General features: G+C 39.7%; 1 protein-coding gene across 3 annotated transcripts in view; it reads right to left on the bottom strand.

Annotated features, from left to right (window-relative positions):
* Positions 1–27133, bottom strand: part of GALNT13 (polypeptide N-acetylgalactosaminyltransferase 13) — a 422841-nt gene that overhangs the window by 4514 nt on the left and 391194 nt on the right. For 2 of the 3 annotated variants that reach the window (XM_025206100.1, XM_025206101.1), the window contains 2 exons: positions 24785–24919; positions 5452–5637 (listed from right to left, as the gene is read on the bottom strand). In XM_025206100.1, the coding sequence (XP_025061885.1) occupies positions 5452–5637; positions 24785–24919 (321 nt within the window). Of the gene's footprint in view, positions 1–5451; positions 5638–24784; positions 24920–27133 lie in introns of those variants that run through there. The other variant, XM_006025323.2, reaches the window with a different exon arrangement.

Raw genomic sequence — 27133 nt, 5'->3', positions numbered from 1 at the left:
CTATTCAGGAAATGTCTGCACAAAGACACCAATGGAGTACTCTGGGATGGAAATACTTTTATAAGGAAGCCAAGGACTTTTAGTGTCTCATTGAAATCTGTACTTACTGTTTTTAAAATTTTGCAACACCTTGGTATTAAAAAAAATTTGCCAAGTGATCCTCTTCCATGGGAGTCAAACAAGGCAGAAGGAAGGCATAGGAAAATGCTTTCTTTTGAAAGACTTGGGATCCACCCTTGTACTGCACCCCCAGACAGGGTTTGTTCAAGAACGCACTCTCATAAACAGGTATAGAAACATATACAAATACAGACAAGGTGAATGTATTCTATACATGCATATTAATGCAATGGAATAAAGTCCAGCATAGTTCACACCGGAGTTTTTTGCTTCCAGGCACAGTGCTTACATATGAGCCCAGGACTGCAGTACATCGAGCTGGGGTGGTGCAGCCCCAGCTGCCAAGAGGCCCCAGAGGTCAGCCTGCCAGCCCGGGTCTGCTCTGGCCTGACTCAACGTACTGTGGAGGGGCTGGCTGAGGCATGAGGGTGCTTTAGTGTGGGGCTATCCAACAGGCAGCCCCTGCACTGAAGCACTCTCTTGCTCCAGCCAGACCCGTCAGTATCTACACACGTGTTGCGGTGGAGTAAATAACTCCGTCCTAGGATAGATATGTGGCAGTAGTAACCTAAGACAGAGGTAATTAGTTTACTCTGGCGAAATAGCTCTGTATGCATAAACCAATGAGGCTTTACTGCGGAGCTAATTAGGCAACTGCAGTAAGCGTCTTGTGTAGATGTGCCCACAGAGACCCACATCACTGACAGAATGATATAGTACATATTTTTAAATCCACAAACTCTTGACTCTACTGTTGTAGAACTGTAGGGTCATACATGACTGAGAGTGAAATTTCATCTGTTTTACTAAGGGACTAGACACCTGTGCCTACCATAATGACACATTCAAAATGTAAATTTTATTCAGGTACCTTTCCATAGACCTCCCTCTCCACTAGAAATCAGCATGTAGATGGGAGAGGGATTTTACTCAAGTGCCGATTGAGGTCTCTAGCACAGAACAATAATTATATAATGCATTTATCAAAGTCAGTGTTTATCTATGAATTCGATTAATCTCCAACAAAAGGCTGATAGCCATAGTACCTAGCAGGACAGATACCTATGAAGATGATTTTAAATGCTTCCTCTCCCCACCATTTGTTCTATAGTATTGTGCAGGCCACACCAAAATGCATGAACAAACATAGCTTGATGAATTAAATATCATAGCAACCAAAGGGCAGGTTGTGACTAGCCCTAAGGAGCCTACACATGGGAAAAGCGAACATTAGGATACTCTTCTGTCTCCTCAGGGTGAAGTAAGCTTCATCTTGATAAGGGTAATAACAAATCACCTCCCTCCCCAGGCATGAGCATAACCAATATGCCCAAGAGGAACTGCTCCTCTTTTAAGGTCTCTTTGAAGTACAGTGCCTCCTGACATGGCATGTCATGTTAAAGGCCCTCACTCAGTTGTGTACAAAATACAAAATCTAGCCTTCCCTACCACCCAAATTGTTCAATTAAATTTCCCTTTAAGTGGCCAACACCCCTACTGTCTAGCTCTTAATCTAACTGATCACATTAACTACTGGGCAGCTTCATATTCCAGCAGTACATGATTTGTCCACATCCTGGTACATAAATTCCTCTTTTCATAAATAAAATCAGTATTACTGGGACTCCAAATATAGGACAATTGGAAACAGGGAGAGTCATCTGAGAAACTAATGACCCTAGTCAACCATATCTTACCAGAAAAGCACACATCAGGCTTTAAATGTCTTGTTATATCATATCTTAGATGATTAAATATTGTTCAAGGCCATGCCTATATTCTAGCCTGGAAATATGTGTAGTGTATGTGGGCGTTCTTGTGTAATAACTAATGTAGAAAAGCACTTACTATGGCATCTGGTGCATCTCTAAGATGTTAATGCATCTCAGAAAAAAAGCTGCTTAATAAAAACCCAGTGGCAGATAATATTTTACATTTTTATAGTGCCTTTTATCCTGAAGGTCCCACAGCACTTTACAAACTACAGCACTTTCATTTATCATCAATGGTTCACAGAGCAGAGAGTACCGACCAAGTGCTGCTTAGCAACAGTGTGTGTATTGAGGTAAAGGGATGGGAAATTTTGTCATAATTTTCATTGTCAAGCTCTGAGTTATGCAAGAAACAAAATGCAATCTTAAATATCCACACAAAGCCAAGAGGACCTGGTTCTGAAATGTCATCTAAAAAAACCTTTGTGCATTACTCAGTTTACTGGCCTCAACTATATGGAAGGCTGTCAGCCCTATTGATATTTGAGCCTAATTCTAAAGACATGAGCAAACAACAAACCTCACAACACAGGTTCAAGCCTGTTACCAGATGAGCTGATACAGCATAATGGGATGTTTAGGTCTATATCCAGCTTAAATTGAAAGGAAAAAAAAGACTGAGAACTAGGTGAAAAAATCACTGCTGAAGATGAACCTTGTTACTGAGAAAACGAGTGAACACACAGATATGTAATTTCCCCCGTGAGGAAAAAAAAAATAATTAGAGACTTCTGTTTGGGGAATACAATATTTTGAACCTGAAAAACTAAGTTGTTTTTATGCATATAATAGTTATGCTGAATAAAGGATATTACGGACTAGTCTTAAAGATAATACTAAAATATGGATTTATTGATGAATTACCATAATAAACTTATAGCTAGTGGCATTTAACTCAAGTGATTTTTAGTATATTCCACATCATCCTTTGGTGGCATTTAGGAACAACTAAGTGACACACTGACAATGGCACTGCCATGACAACTGACCTGAATTTCAGCGTGCCCTTGCCAATGCAGTTAGTTAACTCTTTTAAAATTTTTTTTTTAAAGAAGCTGTTTCTCCACAGACTTGAGAGATAGCTGTAATTACATTATCCAAACTACTGCTGGGGATAATACATTACAGTTCACACTGGATTGACATATGTCACATTTCAACATTTTCCATGGTGCATAATTTCTACTGGGAATATTCCTTAAGTAATTTTTCCCCAGAGTTCTGCTGCTCAGTTTAAAACAAACTGTTATGCAATTTGCAAAGAAAAGCATACATCTATTACACTAAATCACTGAGGGCTATTTGATACTCATTCAGCACTGCAAGATAAGATATTTCTGTCTACAAGAGTAGAGAATTAGCAGTGTTAACAGAAGTAACTTGTCTATTAAATAACCTTGTTCAAAGTATTAATGATACTTCACTTGTATGCTTTTAACATCATTTAAACTGCTATCATTCTATACTATAAAACCAGAAATGCAAACATGCCTAAAAATGATACTGCTGCCTTCATCAGCTGTTCCCTTGTATTCAGTATGCCATTTTATGTTAGGTTAGCATATCATTGAGCTTTTCAATTGTCTCTTTTCTATCAGTGTTTATGCTATTACAAAGCAAAGCTTCTTTGTTTGAACAACAATAAATTACTGGTTAATGGGACATAAATACAAAACAATTTAGAATTTCCTTTTAAAGTCCAGCACAAGAATGATTATTCTGATACAGCTTTATTTGTATAAACATTCAGAAGCATAAGAGCAATCCACTGTATCTCCATACTCACCAAGTGTATGTAAATAAATATTCTGATGAGCAAACAATTTGCAGGCGTTGTGACAAAAATAATCAAACAGACATTAAAGATCCCTTTATTCTAGCAATTCTGCTATGTAATTATAAATATCAAAGTGATGGAAAAATAGTGAAGTGTTATCAAGCCATTTAAAGGAACTGATTGTTATGAATGATTCATTTTATTTAAAATGGCACAAATTAAATGTTATTTCAACGAAAGGTGAATTATCATTTAGAAAAAAAATTAGAATAGAGGACTGATAAAAGCCACTTTCCTGTGTATCACATAGTATTTATGTTGCAAAAAGTATTATTTTTTTTCCATGAAATATATCTCAGGCTATTTTCCTGACTCAGAAACATTGTACACTACAGCATTTTAATTTTACAATCATGAATATATTCTTTTCCAGAAAAAAGGGCTTAGTAACAAGATTTAACCAAAACATTATTTACTTTAATTAAAGTTTTTCATCAGTAAGAATAAAGAACCTACTCTACGAACTTTAATGCATATATTTAACTTTTAACATGAGCAGTGCCATAAAGTAAAATCCTATCTTCCCCTGGAGTTGGAAATTTGCCATTGACCTCGTTATCAGGATGCCATCCAAGACTCCATACTCTCATGTCAGAAGGAAAATAGGGGTATGCCTGTGGGAGAAGAAGTTAAGAAAAGAAATAAGGGCCCAAGTCCTATTTACATTACTGAGCACGGTCCCATTGCTTTCAAATGGGTTACTTCAGTAAGTAAGAGAAGTGCTTAGCACAGGATTTGATTTGCTATGATTAATTCAATGACAAATGGTCGTTTAAATTGCCTATTAAAAGTAGATACAGTTTTGTAACGGAAAGACTTCAAAAAGGTAACTAGGAGTTTCTGAGTATACTTAGCTGTATTTTTTGTATATGCATATTTACTTGATTATAAGGATTTACCTCCATTTAACATTTAACAGCTGTAGCAGCGGTGGCAGCTCTGGCCAGGTCCCAGATGCTGGGCCAGAGCTGCCACTGCTGCTACTTATCCAGGTTGGGGATGGAGAGGGGCCACGGTGTGCAGGAGCCCGAGTAAGCAGTAGGGGGAGGCAGAGGCCTCAGAGGCAAAGGGAGATGGTGGGGGAACAGGGTAGGAGGCAGCAGGGTGACCAGGTGGGGGTGGGGAGGCCTTGGCAGGGAAGACGGGGTGGGGGGGTACCAGGTAAGCAGGCATGGGAGGGCAGGCAGCAGGAGGGGCAAGTGGGGAGGCTGGTGGCAGGGAAAAGGTGTAGGGGGAGCAAGGGGCAGGGGTTAGGCTACTTGATTCTCTCACCACCTGCCTCCACTGCCTCCCCCACTGCTGGGGGGTATGAATTGAAGATGACCCTCCAATAATTAGGTTCCATACACGGAGAATTATAACAAATGTATAGATTTATAAATTTTCTACATGTAGAATCTAATTCTTGGGGAGTTGTCTTGGTTTTGGGTAAATATGGTACTTCTATAAAAGGACTAGATCTTCAACTGCTATAAGTTGTTAAAACTTCATTGAAACTAATGGAGCTATGATCTGGCCTAAAACCATATAATATTTGTATAGTGGTTTCAAATATTAATAATTAAAACAACAATAACAACAACAACAACAAGAAAAACTAAGATATGAAAGGGACTCAATTAAATTTAAGCAGCAGGAAATGAAAGACAGTGTTAAACAGGAAAACAAATAAAATTGTTATATATTAATTGACTTTTTATAATACCAACCTCGGATAATTTGCTAAAGGAAATAATCAGTGGGGCTGTAAAAAATATTCTTAAAAACTTCCAGCCTGGTGTAGTTTCTTAGCATCCACATTTGGAAAGGGCTACCATTACAAGTCTCCACAGTGGGGCCATGAGTTCCATCCTCTATTTTGCTTATTGTTAGACACGACTGGGTGATTAAATGAAGAAATGTGTGGGTCTGCATAACAGAAAAATTGTAAAAGCAAAAGTAAAGACAGCAAGCACACATATAGGAATGTTCTACCCCGTATCTGTACCAGTAAAACACCAACTGGTGCACTCAAGTGTAACTGCCTGTGAGCACTGTTCTATTGGTAGATGACACTCAGAAAGCTTACAACATACAGGGCTGTAGGTTGTAGCCATGTTGGTCTAAGGACATAGGCAGACAAGGTTCCTTTGGTGAATCTGATAACTGCTGAAACTTCCTTATCCTGACAAAGGGTTTTTTGAACCCAAAAGCTTGCTTAATAATTATTTTCCAACTATTTGGGTTGGTCTAATAAAAGATATCAGATTCACCCAAGGAACCTTGTCTGCCTACAACATACAGGTACTTTTAACTTCAAATATGAATATGCAAAACCACAAATTTAGGCATGGATCTTGCCAGAACACCAGGAGGAACTTCCTTGGTCTCAGGGACTTATCCATGTGGAGCCCTATGCAGCAGCAGGAGCTCAGTGCAAGTGAACAGCAAACCAGTATCGTAAGGTACAAACAAAAAAACAGCACACTTGACAATGGCTAGACAAGTGGTGAGCTGCTGTTTACTACATCAGTGGTAGGTGTCCTCCTCCTCTCCTCTCATATTTGTTTTTCTATCTGTTGTATCATCAGGTGCTAAGACTGGGACAGGGATTGGGCCTTTTTGTTGCATATATATCTAGTACATAACACAGTGATGCTGATCTCTGTTCATTCTTCTTCTATGAAATAATATCTTAAATACTGATACTTAATAATATAATTGTAATCTATTTTAATGAACTAATGGAAATGATGGGATAAGAATTTGTGACCCCACATACTCATACTAATTTAATTGAAAAATACTATTATATCTTCAAGTCTATCTTCTGCCAAACTGCAATAACAGTGAATACTTGCAGGATACTCAGGGTTACGTCCTTTATCCGGGTCATCATTTGATTACTATTTATTTTTGGCTTTTATGTTTCAGAAGTGTATCATGATAAACCTCATTAAAAAAGGACATTTTCTTGTAAGCTACCATTTCCATAGCGCTCAGCAAAGAACTTTATGGAGATTCTGAATGTATCATTAATGTATCAGTCAGTCCCTTCTGTCTCACAAGAGCACTCATATGCCATTGTCTTAAAAAAATCACAGATACACCTTACATAAAAGTCCATACTTTAGGGACTTACTGGATGAAGGAACAAGTCCATTTGAATCAATCCCAGGTTTGATATTTTTCAAATCTGGACTATGGTCATACAGTAGGGCAACTGGATAATCCACCTGACTTTCCTTTTTTGTGGCTACCAACTCAGGTTTTTTGGTTATCTTCTTTCCAACTCTTATCATCAGTGTGGGAAAGGTTAGATCTGCTACTTTCCTACATATTCATAGTATCTTTTGGGAAGGCGGATTCCCTCCTTCATATTTTTTACCATCGTCAGGCAAACCTAAATGAATTTGTCCAAGTTACACTTTCAAATTGATGCAAATATTAATGTCAAAACATAACTGAAGTAGAATTAAACCTCATAAAGGAAAAATGAGGGGGGGTTCCTAGGATCCCTGTGATCCTAAACTAACAACATTTAGACTGCTCTGTGGATGAATAATAGGTTTCTGCTGCTTATATAGAAGCCAGGTTTCTGCGAGATAATAAACTGAAAGTATATTGTATGTAAATAGCTCCTATGAGTATGTGTAAGATGAATGTAAAATCTACAGAACAGTAGCATTCTGAAAACGTGTACAGATTGTGTGTATGAAGTTGAAAACGCTGCTTCTCATACTTGTTGTTTACAATAAGCAATGACTAAACTATAGTAAGACAAGGTTCCTTGGGTGAATCTTTTATTAGACCAACCCAAATAGTTGGAAAATAATTAAGCAAGCTTTCGGGTTCAAAAACCGTTCGTCAGGCTAAGGAAGTTTCAGCAGTTGGTGTTGGTATACTAAACTATAGTATACTAAACTATAGTAAAGCATAGTATAGTACACTAAACTATAGTAAAGCATTTTTAGTTGGATCTATTTCCATTCCATACAAATGTATTGTAGGTGGTGAAGTGCAATGTACAGAGTTTATATAAGCTCTGGGATGTCATTATGTCCAACAGGCTTTTTATTAATTTTAGACTTAAAAAAGTAGAGTAATTGAATACTGAAAGTACAGTAATCATAGAAATTACAGCCAACTTGAATTATAATATAACATAAGCCTTAAAACAAATCAAAATATGACTTAGTTCTACATATAGCTCATTGCAGACATCACATTTTTTCTGTAAAGTAAAAAAAAAATACAGATAGAGCCTAATAAAAAATTTCTAGAACAAATGTCCTTGTAATGTCACTTTGAGTAACCAGAAGGAATACCAATTTTTGTTTTTGTTTCATTATGTAGTTACTTTACGTTCACAACTTTCTCATCTGCCTATAAGTCTAGGAACAGCACTTACATAAACCAGTTACTAAAAAGATGTAACAATCTCCATGTACTGCATGTCTACATACATATACTATATTAGATGCATAACTTTACCATATTCAAAATAAGTGCATATGCAGTTATGCAGTATTTTAGTAAGTATAGTGATATATTTGTTTCTCTCAGTCATCTAGGGTTAGATCTTTAGCTGGTATAAGTTAGCACAGCTGCTATGACTTCAAAGGAGCAGTGATGATTTATATGATGTTCTCAGTGGGAATGGTCAGCCTGGCTCTTTTGACTTCAAATTATTGGCCCCATAAGTTTAAAAAAAGATTTATCAGTAAAATTGATAATTATGGACTGGTAAAAGCAAAGTTAACAACACATCATCATACTACAAGTTAGTCAGAACTGCAAAGGATTATGAGACTATTTAGATAAAAGCTAGTTGATCAAATTAATCTGATGTACATACACTTTTATATGTCTTTCCCATAGTTGTTTGTCTTGGACTGGAGAAAATAAACTAGTTTTGAACTACAAGTACCTGTTTGTGCCCCACTGAATTCAGTGAGAGCATTGCAACTGACATCAATAGGCTCAGGATCAAAACCTAAATGAGGTTTCATTTTACAGTCCAAAGGATATAATGTTTGCATTTGATTATTCAAAAGCAGATCTGAAAAAACCCCATGAAGATTACACATATAAAGGATCAAACTCTGTCCTCTGACAAAAGGTTCCAATTTATATCCCCTGTACTCATCTAAAAGAACAATTTGATCCAGTGTACAAGAGGTTAGTTGTATGTGTTCCTTTAACAACCGGTTTGGAAGTTGAAACTCTGCATTATCAGCCTCTCTAAAAATGTTTGTATTCTCCATAAAACATTTATACTATAGATATTGTACAGTCAGTAACTGAAAAGCTAAGATGTGGCTTTGTGAAATACAAGTCTATTGAAAGGTACTAAGTAAAGGTCACTTTTGAACAACACCACTATTAGGAGAGAAAAAAAGAGATGCTAGACTAGAATTTATCACAGGGATTGCAACTATTAGAGTACTTACCTCAAAGCTATATTCCCATTTACCAGCAAACTGACAGGAGCAAAGAAATATGAAATAGTATAGAAGCCAAACAGTGAGTCAGGAAAAACAACTCTTTTGTTGTTGTTGTTGTTGTAAAAACCCTTACCTTACCTTTTAGTGTTTGCAGATTTATCCAATAATAATATCACATAATGCAAATCTATTACACTATGGACCAAATGCTTAAGTCTTGATTTGTGCACTATATGCAAACTAAGATAGGTATTATTTTTATAAAACACAGCAGATTTACAACAGGAAAATGTTTACAATGTTTTTTTTCCTTGAGTGCAACACCAGATGTTGTAACCTGTTGTAGAAGACCACTGTATCATACAGTAGAGTTGTCTGCATGCTCATTGCTTTTGCCAGTTACATGAGCAAGAGTTGCTACTGCTTTTGCCAGCTGCATGATCCTAAGCATGGGCTGTTTTGTACATTTTTAATATGTTCTTGATGGATCTAAGTACTACTATAGGATCAATATTACACAATAATTCAAACCAGGAATGCAAGATACTCTTAGAGTATGCCTAGACTGTACAGGACAGTGCCACATAGAGATACTGCCTGCTATCTCTGCATGCAACAGCTTTGGAATGGAAAATAATGTAGCCAAATAGCTTATTACCTAACACGCAACATTACACTAATGAGGCTATACTGTTTCTTGTTTTAGAGCTAGCACAGAATATCTCTGCACATCATTATACCATGGAGACATACCCTTATGGATGGTAAACCGCTCAGATATTACAGTATTGGAGACAAAATAAATGAAACAGACTGTGAAGTTTTAGGGTTTGGCTTCATTCTGCCACCTACAATGTAAGGTGAAGAATTTGAACTGGCTATAAAACTAGCAAGGTAAAGCAAAGAGGTATCTATCTACATAAAACCATTCTAACAGATAGTTATTAGAAAACATATTTCAACCAAAACTTTATAGTAACCCTAAGGAAAATCTGATAAATTCCATTTTTGTCACATCTTATGGATAACAACTGATTTGTGAAGTTGCTCTTGTAATTTAATTGACAGATTTCAGAGGTGTCAAGCATCACGAATCAATGAAGAAAAAGGACACATTAAACAAAAATCAAATCCAATAAATTTCCTGCCAAGATAGAATTGCATCCTGTAGAAACACTGAAGCTAGCAAATGCTGGAAACTGCTATTTTGTAAACCCTTAAAAGTAATTCTATATTAGAAACAAAGCAGGTTGATCAGAACAGCATAACCTTGTAGAACAACATAGTAAGGTGATTTGCAAGCTGGGAGCTGCAACAACTGCTTTTGTTGTTTTCAATGGCAACAAGAGCTTTTTATCTGGAATGCAGCTTTAAAAAAAACATTAGACCCTCTCTCTATGATCGATTCTTGCATATAAGAATTTTTTTTTACCTTTAAAGAAAAGAATTAAGGTTGTGCTCTTGTTCTGTATTGATAAGAAGGATGATCTAATTCAATTTGCTTCAAGCAGGATAAGCAAAAGTGGTGATGCTAAAGCAAGGATAGCCTTCTGGGAAACAGCATGCAATGGGGATGAAAGATAGGGTGCCCAGTTGCATGTATAGAATCCTTGGTCACAAGTAGCAGCAGCCAGCATGATGTGACCACAAATTGCCTGGTCCTGTATATCCATTTTGATGGGTAGGTACATACATGAAACTCAGATTCTCAAAGTCTAGCAGAGCTAAGAGAATGTTTTTGGTCAAAAACCTTTCCTTTTAATCAAGATAGGATATTCTGGCTGACAGAACTATTTCAGAAATGCAAGTTAAACTGCCTGAACTGATCAAGTCAAAAGAAAACAATATCAAACAAATAAATCCTAAAACAAATCAAAGCATGCTGTTTGCTAAATCTGAAACAAAGCAATCCCATTTTAAATTCAAAATGGCATTCTGTTTCACAATCTTACTTCAATTCTATAAAAAAATAAAAATCTAGAACAGTTAAAATGTGAAATGAAACATTTTTTGTTGTAGGTTTGCCAAAAATTGTTTTCATGCTGAGTCAAACATTGTTTTCAATTCCTCAGTACTAAAAATAAAACAAACAATTGGTTATTTGTACAGCTTTATTTTGTGCAACCCCATGTCTGCTCTCTCTCTCCTCTCTCCTAATGAGGGGAACTTAAGGCCCAGTCTAGAGACTGCCAAGTCCGCTTTCTAAGCAGAACTAGGACAAACTGTGCTCTTCATAGTTTTAAGGATTTCATCCTAACTGTAAAAAGTTTATAATAAAAATAAACATTGCATTTCAAGATAGGGCATGTAAGCAGCTCTGGACAAACAAAACACTTTCTGGGGCATATGGTGGGTGATTGCAATCAACCAATCCTTTATTTCTTTTCTCCCCTTACTGAACAAAGGGCCACAGGTTTGCATCTGGCCCAGAGAACTGCTGGATCCAACCTGTGCGCATGGGGATATGGCAGTATTTGGTGGAGAGAGTCTTTGGCTGTGGGTGCGATACCCACACTGCTTGCAGGCAACAAGCGGCAGTGGCAGCGACAGCTGGGTCCTCATGCCTACCTATCTCTGATTTAGATCATTGTGGCCCACAGCTGGAAAAGATTGCCTACCCCTGTACTAGATCACTTATCTCTGTTGTTATTTTTGTTCTTGTTTTTATCTGTAAGTCCAGTTTGTCTGATGATGTCTTTTAGAAGAAAAATCTCTGGTAACTTGCTAATATTAGATAGCTCCTCAGTCATGTTTACCTTTAGTTTGCTTAGGAAGAAGGGATTTCAACTCAAATTTATTTGTCTCTCTCTTTAAGATGAGGGCCTATCTGGACAAGTTTAAATCCTGTCTCTGAAACCCTAATGATACTACAACAGTTTCAACATCTATTGGTGTTAATCAATTTAAGTGCAGTTTGCAAGGCTGCATAATGTTGAAGTTGGACCCACTCAATCATTTCACTGGTGTGCTGTTATATATCAATCCATTGCAGAAACTTTGCAGTCTAGCAAGGTCCATTTCATGCTTGGAGGCAGACACTTTAGTATCTAAAGCTTAGTAAGTTTTCTTAAAAGATACTGGGTGCATCTACACATGAAGTTAATGTGCCTGAATAAACTCCAGCGCAGGTTTCACTGGAGTCTATTGCTCCCAGGTACCACGTTTGCACATAAGCCTGAGACTGCAGCATGCTGAGCCAGGTCGAAGCAGCCTCAGCTGGCAGAAAGTCTGGTGGGTCAGCCTGTTAGCCCAGGGCTGCTCCAACCTGGCTCAGTGTGTTGCAGAGGGGCTGGCTGGGGAACAAGAGTGCTCCAGTGTGGGGTTAACCAGCAGCCAGTTTTATTTAGGGGCATGTGGTATGAAAATTAATATGGTAATTAAAAGCATGTAGAAATATAGTCAATTTGAACATTGTTACTCCTGAAACTTCACTTTTGCCTTTCCAAGATCTTTGCGCATTTACTTGTGTAAACAGAATGCTACTGTTGCAAAAGAATGACTAACAAGTGGCAGTATACTCATTTTTTTGGCTCCACATTTAAATGTTTGGATGATTCTTCTGGAATTGGGGCAGGTGGGAAAAAGACAATTAGACCTCATTTCTGCAAGAAAGGATCAGTCAGAGAGATGCTAAACAGCTGCAGCACAGAAATGATAACAACTACTTAGAAGAACATGCAACAGTTTAGTTGGAGGCAGGTAGTAAAGTGCTGGTCATTACTACCTTGCCACTGTGATGGGTTGATTCAAACATTTCTGTTTAAAAACTGCAGTGAGAAGATCAGGGATCAGTTCATAACCCAGTGTATATTTTTTGTTGACCATGGTTGCTTTTTGTAGTGACAATTCAGAGCTTCAAGGATTGCAAATGGCCCTAATAACTGGTGGGTCATCACTACAATAGATGCTGAGCAACACAGTTCCAACTCTGTTGGATCTTGAAGTCTTACTTCTTTCTAAGGCAAAACTGAATAAGCATTTGCTTCCTGTGAAAGAACTAAAACAGGATTCCAAGACATCCTGCTGACTTCAAAAGTGCTCAGCACCTTTCTGGATCAAGCCCTTTTAAATGAAATTCTGTTTTGATCCTTTTAGATGCTAACACTTTCCAAACTTGAGTTCATGATACTTATTGCACTTTAAAAGGTTCAGGAGTGAATTTAGTGTTCAAGAAAGTGAAGGGCTGCTGTTACTGAAATGAGGGTCAGGGCTGTGCTGTGTATGACATCTCATTTCCACATCTTTTAACCAATGTAGCTCACTTCTGACCTCCAACACCCACACTATTTCTTGCTGTCTGTCCTACACAAACCAGAAGCTATCTATTGTGCCAAACCATGTGGTGGCTTGTCATTGCTATCTCATTCCAATTTTTCATCTAAACTTGTTGTCAAAATGTGATCTTGGCATTAGAAAGCATGCACAGGTTGGGGCTGATTATCTGAACCAATTAAAAGTACTGTGAAGTTGCATTTTAAAACATTAAGAAATGGGAGATCCGCATGTCATTTCTCAAAAATGTTGATTGTTGCTACCTCAAGAAATAATCATAGCTGTAGCTAATGGAAGACAATTTACAAATTTAACAGCTCGCATGGACAGACATATACAAATGCCAGTGTAATTTATATCAGTCAATATACCAATGTTAATTACAGTAGGATCAGGAGTAGACAGACACGCATCTAACTGCCCCATACATATTAAGCAGCTATTATGTCAAGAGTCTAGGGACGGTGCCCACTTGCCACAAACATTCCTTTTTACTTTGTTGCTAGTTTATTTGTGGAAAAAATGTAAGTGAAAGAAAAACCAAAAGTTATGTTATGTTACTAAAATGTTTAGCTACAGTTCCTGAGAAGTTGTGTTAATTAAAACCCTCCAAATTAGTTATGAATTTAACAATGCCTGTTTCAAGAAGTGTTGTTTTCCATTACCAATAACTTGGAATGATATTTAACAACAGCAGTACCACAAGAGAAGAAAATTACCTGAAACTGTCCAGTGCTGGGACAGTGGTGTTTGTTATAGAATAAACTGGTTACCCGTCATGCTAACTTGTAATGCCCAAAGCACAAAAGTCTCTCCTAAATCCCTTCAATTGCAAGAGCCATGCACCAAGCTCTAACTGAGGCTTAACTGAAAATGGCCTGTATTTCAGTTCACTTCTACAGCAGGTGAAATAAAAGCAACAGAAGCAACAAATGCACACAGTTCAACAGAAAAGATGAAAATGAGTGAACAAGAAAGGGCTGGCTTTGAGAAAATCTGATGCACGTGGTTCTAACAAAAAGAATTACAAGCAAATAATTTTGTTTTCTCTATATTATGGAGCTGCTGCCTTCTGGTACTGCAGAAACTGCAAAGGGACTGAAACTGTCATTTCTTTCCTATACAGTATAGAGTGGAACTACTAGAGTGGAACTACTAGATTTTTAAAGTGCCATAAGCATAAGGAGCTGCGCCATTTTGTTCTGCAGACTTTGACAGTCTCTAAATTGAACAGTCCTAGCTATTCACTGTACAAGGAATCAGAAATAGATCTTCCAGGAGTGAGTCAGTAGACCAGTCTTCAGGAGGTTACCTTCAGATGATGAAGTTTATTCTTTTTTACTATCCTCCAAATCCACATCAGGCTGCTAAGTGATTTAAGAAGGTGGATGCCTTAAAATAGCACTTCTTTGGAGCAGACAGAACCTAGAATGCCTGTTAAAGTGAGAGTATTACAGTACAGACAGGGGACAGTGGCAGGGGGAGAAGAATGAAAAGAAACTCTATTGCAGGACAGCAAGGGAGACTGCAACGCTAGGGATACAGTAGCAACCTCAGAACAACTCACCTGCACTGTCCGCTAGTGAGGAGGATTTTCTTCCCTAGCCCAGCCACTTCCTTGGAAAAGAGCACTGGGCAGCCCAGTATTAAGGCTAGGAACATTTGTGCCATATTTGGACTACAGTCCGTGACATAGCCGTATAGTGAAAGCAGGCTGAATACTACTAATAAAATCCAGCTATATCCTAAAGCAGAAAGTCTGTAAGCTTAGGTCTAAAGAAGTTTGGCAAAAGCACTAAATGAATATGTTCAGACATTGCTACTGGCCTCTGAACTGTTCTGCAGAATTACTGGTTGCATGGTGCTCAGTACTATAGGAGGTCATAATGAAATTTGCATTTCTCAATGAAGTGTGCATGAAAATCACTACACTTTTCAGTCTCTCTTTGTATGACTCAAAACTCTTGAGCTAGGAACTTTCATTTCCTAATCATTTATAGGATATGACCATCCAAAAGATGAGGCATAACCCTGTGACTTGAAGCCTTGGCTCCAAGTATAGATTGGTCAATATTGCTCAAATACATAACCTTCTAAAACTTTTCCATTACCTTTCATATTAACATTAAGGACTTGCAGATTTGTCTTTTAGAGACAAATATTCTGGGTATGATGTACTCTTCCCAAAAACTGATAACAAAGAATGGATCACAAACAGCTAAACTACTGGTCTGTCTGAGATACAGCTGTCTTGGCCCTTTGCATCTCCCTGCAGCCTGGAGTACAAGGCAGGGCTGGGGAGAGGGGCTAGACTTTCTTGGCCTGGAGACAGTCAGGAGCTGTGGTTTGCTCCATGCTGAGCTGGAATAGTAGAGTGCAGCCCAAATGGATCTCCCTGCGGGTGTGAGGGAGCAGGTGGGAAGCCATTCATGCTGGGAGACTGAGGGATAGAAGGGTAACTTCTATCAATAGGGGAACTGTATAAGCATTTGTAAAACGTGTCTAACCCTTCTTGGTCTACAGTTAGAATCTCAATGGGCACGGTTTAAATTTCCTTCCTGCATACCATTTTTAGACCAAACTAAGCACTGTGAACACCTGTACATATAGTGCTTGTATGCACCCAGATAGAGAGAAAGAAAACACAGGAAAAAACCAAAATGAAGCACAGTTAAATAACTTTCATTAAGAAAATAGGTTTACAATAAATACAGAAACTGTGCTGGGGGAAAAGAGTTAATTAAGAGTTATGGCTGGGGCCAAACAAGAGAGTTCACAGCAGTCCACCTACAAGAACATATGAATTGTCAAAGGTTCATTAGCCTTGTAACCCGGCTCCAACGGTAGTAGGCAGAAGAATATAACAGACCCCTTCCTGTCTTACTCTATGATTTGTACTAGTTGTCAGTTTAGTAAAGCCTTGAGTCTTAGGTTGAATGCCTGATTATTGTGTAGAACCCTGATGAACCTATCTTTCATAAAACGTCTAATTCTTTTTCAAATCCTGTTTCTACAGTGACTTTCACAAGTTACTTACACACTGTATAAAAAAGTACTTCCTTTTGTTTGTTAAAAAGTGGTTAAGTTCAGGGGTCCAGTGGCCCCTAGTTCTTATATTATGACACATATTGAATAGTTTGTTCACTTTTTCTTTTAGAGCCATTCATAAATTTATAAACTTCTCCCATATCCCCTGTTAATCACCTTTTTTCCAAGTTGATCACTACCCTTTTCAGTCTCAAAACTCTTGAGCTAGAAATTTTTCATTTCCTAATCATTTATAGGATATGACCATCCAAAAATTGAGGCCTACTATATAATGCTTACCTGAAGAGAAAAGCAAGCTTCACTTTGTATTTAATTTCTTAAGGCTGCTCTCCAAAAATAATGCCCTTTAGACAGTGCCATACCTTTCAGAACGCCACATACAATAAAGCTCTGCATACATGGAAGTATTTTGGCTAATATTCTGATGCTGGGATTTAGGAATTTTATAGCCAAGAGATTTCTTCCTAGTTTGGATCCCTGTTTCATTTTTTTTTCTTGATTTAGAGACACAAGCATGAAGCAAGTCTAGTTTTCTTCTCATATGACTAATTTCCCCAAACAGGAAAGTACCTACGTTGTTTTTATAAATACATAATACATGTGCACACACAGAGAGAACAGTATTCATGAAACAACTGACTACTCAGGTCTTAGGCTGAGGATCACAGCTCTGTGATTCTTGTTGGAAAATAGTTTACCAAAATATGGTCTTAAGTTATCCCTAACCATACAAGAATTCACATGAATATACTGGGCTGGAAAAAAATCTTCTGGAGCTAGATACACAAAACAGCAGGACATAGAGACATTTCTGATGTTTTTACATGTAACATATCATTTATTTTGGTTTTAGTAACCTGGAACATTATAATTATTATTTTATTTCTACAAGGAAACAGAACCAGGCACTATTGATGAATAATATAACATTCCTAGGAACATGGTATATATAGTAGAAATTGGGGGGGCCTAATCCTCCCCAGCTGGGGTAAGGAAAGGGTATTTAAAAGAAACTGTATCAGAACCCACTTGCATAAGGTAGACAGAAAATTGCGAATTTGTGTATTTTATCTTTATGGATGGAGCCTGAAATTATAAGAATATGGATGTTTTTGAGCAGGCCTTCTGTCACATCTTCAAGCTGAGTGGTTTAAGCAAGAACTGGTTTCTAGAAACCAGAAACAGCCTGCTCTAGGTAGTGGTTTGTCTTTTAGGCTCTAGGGCATGAGCTGGGCTGGGTCCCAAACCTTTTTTATTTGTTGATTCTTACTGGGGGCAATGAACCGGGTTCTGAGGTAAGGCCCCCTTGTTAAATCTACTTTTCTGCTGACTTAATTCCTTTTTTTGTTTCCTTGCTTGGAATCTTTCCTTAACTACGTACAGTATTACAAAAGATCAACAGGCTGAATTTGTTCTTTGGATAAAATAATTTTTTCAGCATGAACTATTTATCTAAATTAAAAGGGCACCACAGCTCAATTAGTTGAGTTTTGCAGGTAAAACAGAAACACATCATGGCCAGGTGCAAGCATTACACTTCCTATGGTTCAGGTGGTCGGAAACCTTCCTTCCATGGAGCGCTCATGTCCCTGCTGCCTGGCGCAATCCTCCTGGGCTGCCAGTGTGTCTTTCCAGAGCTCAGCAGTAGCTGGCAAAACACACTGGGCAGCCCAGGAGGTTTGCACTGGGCAGCGGGGACATGAGCGCTCCATAGAAGGAAGGACTGGGTCCATTGGACCCCAACCCTTCCTTCTACAGAGCTGGGCCACCCCTGGTTGGCTGTCAGGCACAGGCCTCCAGCCCTCTGGTGTCACTGCAGACCCTTCCCTGCACTCAACCCTAAGCTTCCAGAAGAGCCCCAGAGGGCATCACCACAGCACGCCCAGCAGCCTGGGGGTTTGTTCCTGACAGCCAATCGGGGATGGCCCTCACTTGCCTGCCCTCAGCAATCTCTGGCATGCTGGGCGGAATGCAGGAGCACCCCTGCTTTCTCGCTGCAGCCAGGGCAGGCATCTGCTTGCTCCCTTCCCCCCATCGAAGGGCAAATCTGCATTGCATTCGCTCCCAATCCATTCGACGCAGTTTAGAGAAACCTGCCTAGATTGGATTGATTCTGCCTCAGGGTTTTTGGATGTTTGCACTTAGTTAGCCCTTATACATCTGTACATAATCTGACTGTGAAGCCAAGTGAATATTTCTGTTTTATTAGCTCCATCTAATGGTTGATCTTATTTTTACAAGTTGCTTATAAATTTTCTGTTAAAGATGTCTTATGTTAAATCCTTTTTAATATTAAAAAAGGGAACATATTTTTAGTCTTAAAACAAATGATAGAAAATTTGTAACAATGGTGTGTGTGTGTGTGTGTGTGTGTGTGTGTTTTAAGGACACTGAAAGCAAGGAGACCTGAAAGCAATGCCTCTAGGACTTTACCTAACAGATTTAGATTCTGATCTTAGATTTGCAGACATGTATCACATTGTAACCTGTTAAATTAGCTACTGCCTTTTCATATTTTAGGAGGGGGATCAAATTGAAACTACTTTGTTGAAATTTATTTTAAGTGACTTCATGCAGAAATATTTGGGAAGGAGAGTACCCTAAAGTATTTATCAGTGAAAGTGCTTCTTTGTATTTGTTGGGGGGAAATATATTTTCTGGGAAAACAATCCATTTTCAAATGAGGGGGGGAGGGAGAATACATTTGAACTTTTAAATCATTTAATAATAGGGAAATTGGATTATAGGTAAGAACAGCTGCACAATGGGTGAAATTCGACCCTTACCAACTCCTGTTGGGTTATGTGCCACCCCTCCAAACTGTTGCAAGTGCTAATAGGTCAGATGCTGAGAATGGAAATACAGTACAGGTAAGTCCAGGGGAAAGCACACATGCTTATTACTAGACTTGGACAATTCTTTTTGCTTCCACATGAACGTGAGACCATCTAGTTTTAACATGTATGTCAGTCCACTGGTTGTACCCTCATTTCCCGGTCTCCAATGATATATGAAGGCCAAGTGGAGTGTTTACTTTAATTCAGACTCTTCTTTCACATATTTTCTGCTTATTCTCACTGCTATATACAAAAAACTCAGCCTAAACAGTTTTGGACCTTATACACGTTCATAATGTACAGCACCTTAAGTGTGGGCCAACTGATGTGCTTTAGTTTATTAGTCTCTGGCTCTGGGTAATTTAAATTGCCATTAAGATTCCACTTGTTTCCAGTCAGTAATTCACTTGAGTTTTAGTGTGGTTGCAGTTAAAATATACACACAGGCTGCAAAATATTTTTTCAATACACCAGATGACTTGGATTAACTAGGTCTGACTGCTTATGTACGCAAAAAAGAAAATAGATAAAGTGATAAAATAGGTCACTGTGAACATCAGGATGTTACTGCTGAATTTTCCCCATAGGCTTTTCTCATCCTTCCCTCGGATTCTCTCATGGATAGCAAATTCCTTTTTCAAAAAACAATTAATTAACAACAGTTTTATCATTTTGGTGATGCCTGAGATAAATCTAAAACACCCTAATTTTGTAGCCAGAAAAAATGACATTTTGATTGTCATTGTACTTTGAGGCAGAAGGCAGGGTATAATATTGCATCTTATGTCTGGGACAGACATTGCATAAACTGGTTTGAGCCAAATCAGTGAAGTCTGATACTACATCAACCAGGTTTACCTCAAACCAGTTTCAGCCATTTTCAAACTGATTTATGTGCACTGAACTTCTGTTCTGTTACAGGTTTGAACCAGTTTCTGATCACTTAAACCAGTTTGTGTGTAATATCTGTCCCTAGCCTTACAGGCTAACTAAATCAGAGATGTATAGCATAAACTTTCACAAGCCCAAGCCCACATCTAGTGAAGTAAGCGTGGACTCAGGAAAGATTATACTATACATCTTTGTTTTAGTTAGTTTATAAGGTACAAATCTACCCTACCTTCTGCCTGACTTCAGACTAATATAGCTAACATCATCTCATTGTACTTTAAGACACAGGACCATATACATAGTGGACACGGTACAGTACTGCTTTGTTTTAAACAATGATGATACAAAATGCTTCCTTGGTGAAAGACTGCACTAATGCCAGACCCGACAATGCTAACTTGATGAAACAGCATCAGTGCCCCACAAATCTTTTGAACAGTCAACCTAACCATGATTCTGGTTCCTATATATTTTCTCCTGATTGCAGTAGCCTCTTAGCAAAGCAAAAAAATCTAATATATCCCTGTTCACTACCATTTTCCCTCCAAATATAATTTTTTTAAAAGTGTGCGCTAGGGGCTGCAGCTTAAAAAAGCCAAGTTGAAGATAGTGGATCTGGTTCCCTCCACAGAAAGCTAATATAGGTTTTAACTGGGAGGGGATGGAAGGGGGTGGAACATTAAAATAATGAAGCAGTCACTCCCTCTGTACCTGTTTTGCAATTGATATATCTAAACATGATATGAAGGTGCTTATTCTGATAATATACCTTACGTCTCAGACAACATCCTTGGGCATGTGTAGACAAAATAGGGGCCCTAAACTGAAGTGGTGGGTTTTAAAAAACACCACTTCAATTTAGGGGTGATTAAACCCCTGTGTTGTGCACACACCTTATCTGCCTTTGCAGCGGGGAGGGGTGGGTGAGCTGCCGGCAGGTGGAGCAGTCCCTGGGCTGTGGGGGAGGGCTGGTCCTTCCCTCCATGGCAGCAGTGGACCCCCCAGGCAGCACCTGCCCACAGGCACCCAGTTTGGGTGGTCCTGGGGGGCACCACAGCTGTGAAAGTAAGCACCAGCCCCTCGTGCAGCTCAGGCAGGCAGGAAAGCTCTGGGAGGAGAAGATCAGGCTCGCCGTTTTTCTTGGGCAGAGCTGCTTTCCCGAGCTGCTGCCAGGCCGCCTGCAGGGCTTCCTCGAAGGAGTTTTAGTTTGCTGCATCCCAAGTCATTTAAGGTGCATTACACTGAATTTCCTACAGTGGCAGAAATTAATGAGCAATACACTGCTGAGGCACGCAAGCACCAACACTAGGGTTGTGAGAAGCTTCATCAGCTGTTTCATTTCGATGCTGTTTCAACTCGTTTCTAGCTCGAAATAGTGAAATCAAAATGAAACGAAGGGCTTCGAAACAGCCTCAAAACGAAACAAGGCCAGTAGAAACGTTTCAAAAGTTTCGAAATGTTTCAAGTTTCAAAGCAGCAGCCAGGTGGTGGGAGGCAGGGGAGAGCCAGGGTTGTGCTCCAAGAGGATCCGCAGTCCCATGTGGCTCAGCCCAGTGGGGAGCACAGCCCTGGCTCTCCCTGCTTCCTGCTGCTGGGCTGTGCTTTGTGGGGCTGGCGGAGCCGATTGGAGCGCAGCCGGCTCTGCCCACCTTCCAACGCTGGGATCCGCTCTGATCAGCTCCGCCAGGTCCATAAAGTGCAGCCCAGCAGCGGAAGGCGGGGAGAGCCAGGGCTGTGCTCCCTGCCAGGCTGAGCCACATGGGGCTGCGGAGCCGCTCAGAGCGCAACCCTGGCTCTTCTCTGCCTCCCACCACCTGGCTGCTGCTCCCCCAGCGCTGGCTGCTGAGTTTCCCAGGAGACAGAGCCCAGCTGAGGGAGGTGCATCCCCCAGCCAGGCTGAGTTTCTCAGCACTGCGATCCACTGGAAACTGAACCCAGTGGCGGGAGGTGCTTCCCCCGGCTGGGCTCAGTTCCTCAGCGCTAGGTCCCAGGCGGCAGAAGCAGCCTCCTGTCATCCAACAGGCAGATCGGGGGCTCACCTGAACCCCTGGGAGGGCTGAGGGGGGCTTTGCCAGACTCCTCCTAGAAGTGTGGGGCCCCGATCTGCCTGCTGGATCACAGGACGCTGCTCCTGCTCCCCAGCTCCTGTTTTTCAGCAGTTTGAGGTTCAGTTTCCTAGAAACCCCTGCACCTATTGCCTTGAAACTTGGCAGGCTTCATGCCCTCAGAAGCGGCTACCATCCCTGCATGTTTCATCAGAATCAGGCATGAAATGACAAAGTTACTGGCTGTTTTGTGCTTCCCCATTATAACCTATTGGCGAGTGCTTCCCCATTATAGCCTATGGGCGAAAAGTCGAAACAGCAAAACCGTTTTGATGATATGGAACGGAACAGTGCTTTTGAAACAAAACGAAACTCTAAATGAAATTCTGTTCCATCGAAACAGAAGTCAAAGTGGAACACTGCTGTTTCGCATAGCCCTAACTGACACCGTTAAAGCGGTGCAAAAGCATTTAGCCTGCTTTAAAGTGTTGTACACACACGCCTCTCATTTAGTCTACACATGGCCCTTGTCACTACGGCACATCAAATTCCTTAAAGGATTAAAGCTAATTATCTTCCTTTTATCAGCAATCTAATTATCAACATTTATATATCTTGCTTAAATAAATATACAAACAATCCCATTTATAAGAGGACAGTAGCTTTATAATTGGCTTTTATACAAGAGTATATTTTAAGAACTTTCCTCTCAGAAGATCTGGAACTTTACCTTTAGGAAATTTAGGGATCAATCCTACCCACTGGGAGGCAGTGGCCCACATGTTTGAGCCAGTGTGGGGTTCCATTTGTTTCAGTACAGATCAAGACTTACATAGGGTACTACTGAGGTTTTCTTGGTGATTAGAGCTGGTCATGATATTTCAAATTACTACAGAAATGTCACAATTGAAAAAGAAAAGGAGAAATACTGCTGAAGATTTCCTGATCCTTCTCAGTTTGGGAGTGATACAAGTTGCTCACATTTTTTGAATTAGAATACATTTGAAATTTAAAAAACAAATCTTAGGAAATCCTTATCCATTTCATGTCTGATTGAAATATACCATGATAATAATATTAAATGCTCAACATATTCTATATTGAGAGCCAAAGCATTTTATTTTGCACTAAAATAACAATATCATAATTGAACCTTAAAGTGGGCCAGACTTTTGGAAAGCAGAGCTCTCCTTCAGGACAACAAAAGTGGGGAAGGGATTGATTAATTGCAAGTTTTGGACAAAAAAAAAAATGAACTCTGAATAATTTCAATCAGTTGTGTTCACCTGTAAGGAAAGAGAAAAGCCACCATGGGCAAAGATTAACTCACCAGGGTTGCAAGCAGCTGCCTCAGCTCCAAGGCTGTAAAGAACCATTTAGGGATCCTTCTTCTCCTGGTGTTCCCGGAGGGGAGGGGAGGAAGCCTGAGCTCCAAGAAGAAAAGAGACCTGGAGCAGGCCAGTGAGGGATACCTGGAACCAGAAGTTGCTGACTCAGCCAGAGAGGTGGCAGGGATGACTGAAGGCACAGAAGGAGCAGTTAGGAAGGTTTTTCAGAGAGGCAGTTCTGTTGAGAGAGCTACCAGAGAAGAAACCCTGAAGGAGCAGCTCTCAGGGAAACTGAAACTGCCACAGGGAGAGACAAGCAGGGAAGGAGGTACTGTAAAGATCCTAACAGCAGGTCTGAGAAGAGGTACCATAAAGACTGGACTATAAGGGAAGGAAGAAGTCAAAGTTTGTTTTCTTTTCTCTTGTCTTTGGAGGGAGAGGATTTCTCCCAGATATAGCAGGATAGTGAGACGCAACTATCTGGACAATAGGCCAGGAAAAAAACTGGTAAAATACAAGTCAGTTCCTTGTGTTACTTTAAGCCTGGTGGAGGATAACCAGGCTCAATGTGGTTATTGATTTGTCAGACCCAGAGACATAAGAAGTGTCTAGACAGCTCTGCGGCTGACTATACAGGCTGTGAATTAAGACCCGGTGGAACGGGCAAGGGTGTAGGAGTTGGTGGAGCCCTCACTACACTGAGGCAGGCATCAAGACCAACACAGTCAAAAGCTGCATGTCCAGGCATTTCTTTTCTTCCTTAACAAGTCATGGCAGGCGAGATTGTGGGCATGTGGAATGTTCCATCAAGATGTCATGGCAGGTTTCAGCCAGCTGGCCAAAGTGATAAGACTGTCTTAGTATAGAAAACAGAATGAGAAAGAGAGGAAACCACTAGAGATTGACTGAATACAGAAAAATTGAGGCAAGTATCTGGCCCAAAATAGGTGGGTGGACTTTGGTGAGAGCCCTCCTTTGGACATCATCATTTAATACTTAATATTCCTTATCTCACAGGCCAACATAAGGTTACTATATGTACATAAGAAAGCAACTACGTCATCATTCATAGATTATAATACAACACACAAAATATGCTAAGAATAGCATGCTTCTACTTCAAACAATCCAAATGTCATTACAATGTAATAATGGATATGAAACAATGGCCTTTATTATTCCATTCTTTTTAATAAGGAATTATATACCTCAGCATCATACTCCCAGAGTTGATTTCCTCTCATATGATGGCATTTCAGCATGATCACAGGGCCATTGAGTCTAGAAACATCCAGGCACAAATCATCTGTCCGTATCTCTTTGTCAGCTGTATAAGAAAATACCTGAAAACATGAGACAGTTAAAATTACAAAGAATTAAAGAAACAGACACATTTAAATTGTTGAGTTGTAGCATACTTCCTTTTCAGGTAAGGCACTAAACTACAAGCAGGTCCTCCTTTTATGTTAGGGAGCCCTGAAATGTACTATATTTCATCAGTGACATGTACGAAGCTTGAGAAGTAATGAACATTCAGCCCTGATGAAATGAAGACTGTTAATCAATTGCTTAGATTTTTATTTTGAGAATACCATTAAAGAGCACAAAAGAAAGTAACAATAACATATACTGATGTTTTCAGAACGTATTTTGTAGGATGATTTTTAATTTTTTTTTAAATTGACCCAGTTATTGGAAGAATTAGAATCTTTTGACCCTAAGCACTTAACTACTGGTATTTAATTTCCTGTACTAAAGACCATTATATTGGAATAAGTGAGAACACTGGATCACCTGAGAAAGTTATGAGTAAATTAATGGGAAAATCATGTCACAATAAACAAAACTATGTCAAATTGGTGCTATTCTAAAGTCATGCCTACATGATTATAAAATCTTAAAAGAATGTTAATGAAATCAGTATTTAAAGCTATTAGAAAAAAACAAGATGGAAGTAATGGTAACTGAACAAAATTATTACTCTGTAGTGTGCATCTACATGTGCGCTTTACTGTGGAGTACACTAATTAGCATTAGCAGTGCAATAAAGTGTCACCATTTACACATGCTTCCATGCATCCATACTGTGTCCAGTTCTGGGCACTGCACTTCAGGAAGGATGTTGATAAGCTCAAGAGGGTACAGAGCAGGCCCACCTATATGATTAGGGGCCTGGAGGATAGACCCTATGAGGAGAGACTCTGGGAACTGGGTCTGTTCAGTCTGATTAATAGAAGACTGAGAGCTGACTTGATAGCCGCCTATAAGTATGTCAGGAGTGAACACCAAGATCCAGGGGAGCAACTCTTCAGGAAGACATCCCTTGGGAGGATGAGGACCAATGGGAACAAGCTAATAGAGGAAAAATTTAGGTTGGACATAAGGCAAAACTTCTTTTCTGTAAGGGTGACTAGAATCTGGAACCAGAGCTGGTGTAGTCGCCATCCTTGTTCAAGAGGAGGCTGGACAAGCACCTCGTTGAGCTCATTTGAGCCCAATAACCTCCTGCCCATTGCAGGGGACCAGATTTGATGATCTTACAGGTCCCTTTCAGTCCTTTGATTCTATGATTCAAGGTTGCAGTAAACTAATGAACTATGCCATAAGACAGTACTGTCAGTGAGAACTATCTTACCGTGGAGTAATTGACTGCAATAAAATGCACATGTAATTGCTGACCATGGGTATAAATTGCACACGGTCAGCCCAGCCAGCCAGGAAACAGACTCCTGCCTACTTCCTAGCCACAAGGCTGTGCAGTTTCAGCACCCTCATTCCTCAGCCAGCTCCTCTGCTGCCCAATGCCACCATCTGGAGCCTGGGGCTGACCTCTTCCTGCCCCCTGCCAGCCCAGGGCCTGCTCTGCCCCAACTCAAATTGCTGCTGTACTGGGCACATGTAGATGCTGAGCCCTGGAGCAGTTTACTCTGGCTCAAACTGCTCTGGAGTTTATTGCTTTGCATGAATTGCAAGTGTAGATGATCTAATACAGTAATGAGACACTTTGACTTTACTTATTTATCCAAACATCTTCAGAACAAACAAGATTTTGATGAGATTGTTAAGCTGAGCCCATGCAGAGAACAATAACTATTTGTTACAGCCATGTTTTAATATATCAGTAATGGTTCCATACAAGTATAGAGAGAGAGTTGAGATACAGGAGTTCTTGAACAAGAACTTGGAGCCTTGTAGTGGATGGAAGGAAGCTAAACTGGCATTAAGTCACCTTTGCAATTCTGGGTTCAAGTTATTTTCCCTGATCCTGTGACTACAGAAATTTTGCCTTAGCAGTATCTATAGAACACACTGTAATCCTGCCAATCATGCTGAAGGGACAATGGGCTCTGCATGCTTTCTATTCCTTAGTTCCTCTCAACCACTGATGGTATTCCCCACTAAAGGAAGGACTTTATTTTATTTATTTTAATTTGGGAGCAAAGGAAGAATATGAAGCCAGTCTTGGACAATCACTTCCAGTGCTTGTACTATCTTGGTAAGCCACAAATCCTAAAAACTCTTCTAGCTCTTTCATCAAGCTGTTCTGCAGTGCCAGT

Source organism: Alligator sinensis, unplaced genomic scaffold, assembly GCF_000455745.1.
Source record: "Alligator sinensis unplaced genomic scaffold, ASM45574v1 scaffold788_1, whole genome shotgun sequence".
Classification (NCBI taxonomy): Eukaryota; Metazoa; Chordata; order Crocodylia; family Alligatoridae; genus Alligator; species Alligator sinensis.
Note: the sequence above shows the minus strand (reverse complement) of the source record. Positions and strands in the feature narration are given on the sequence as shown.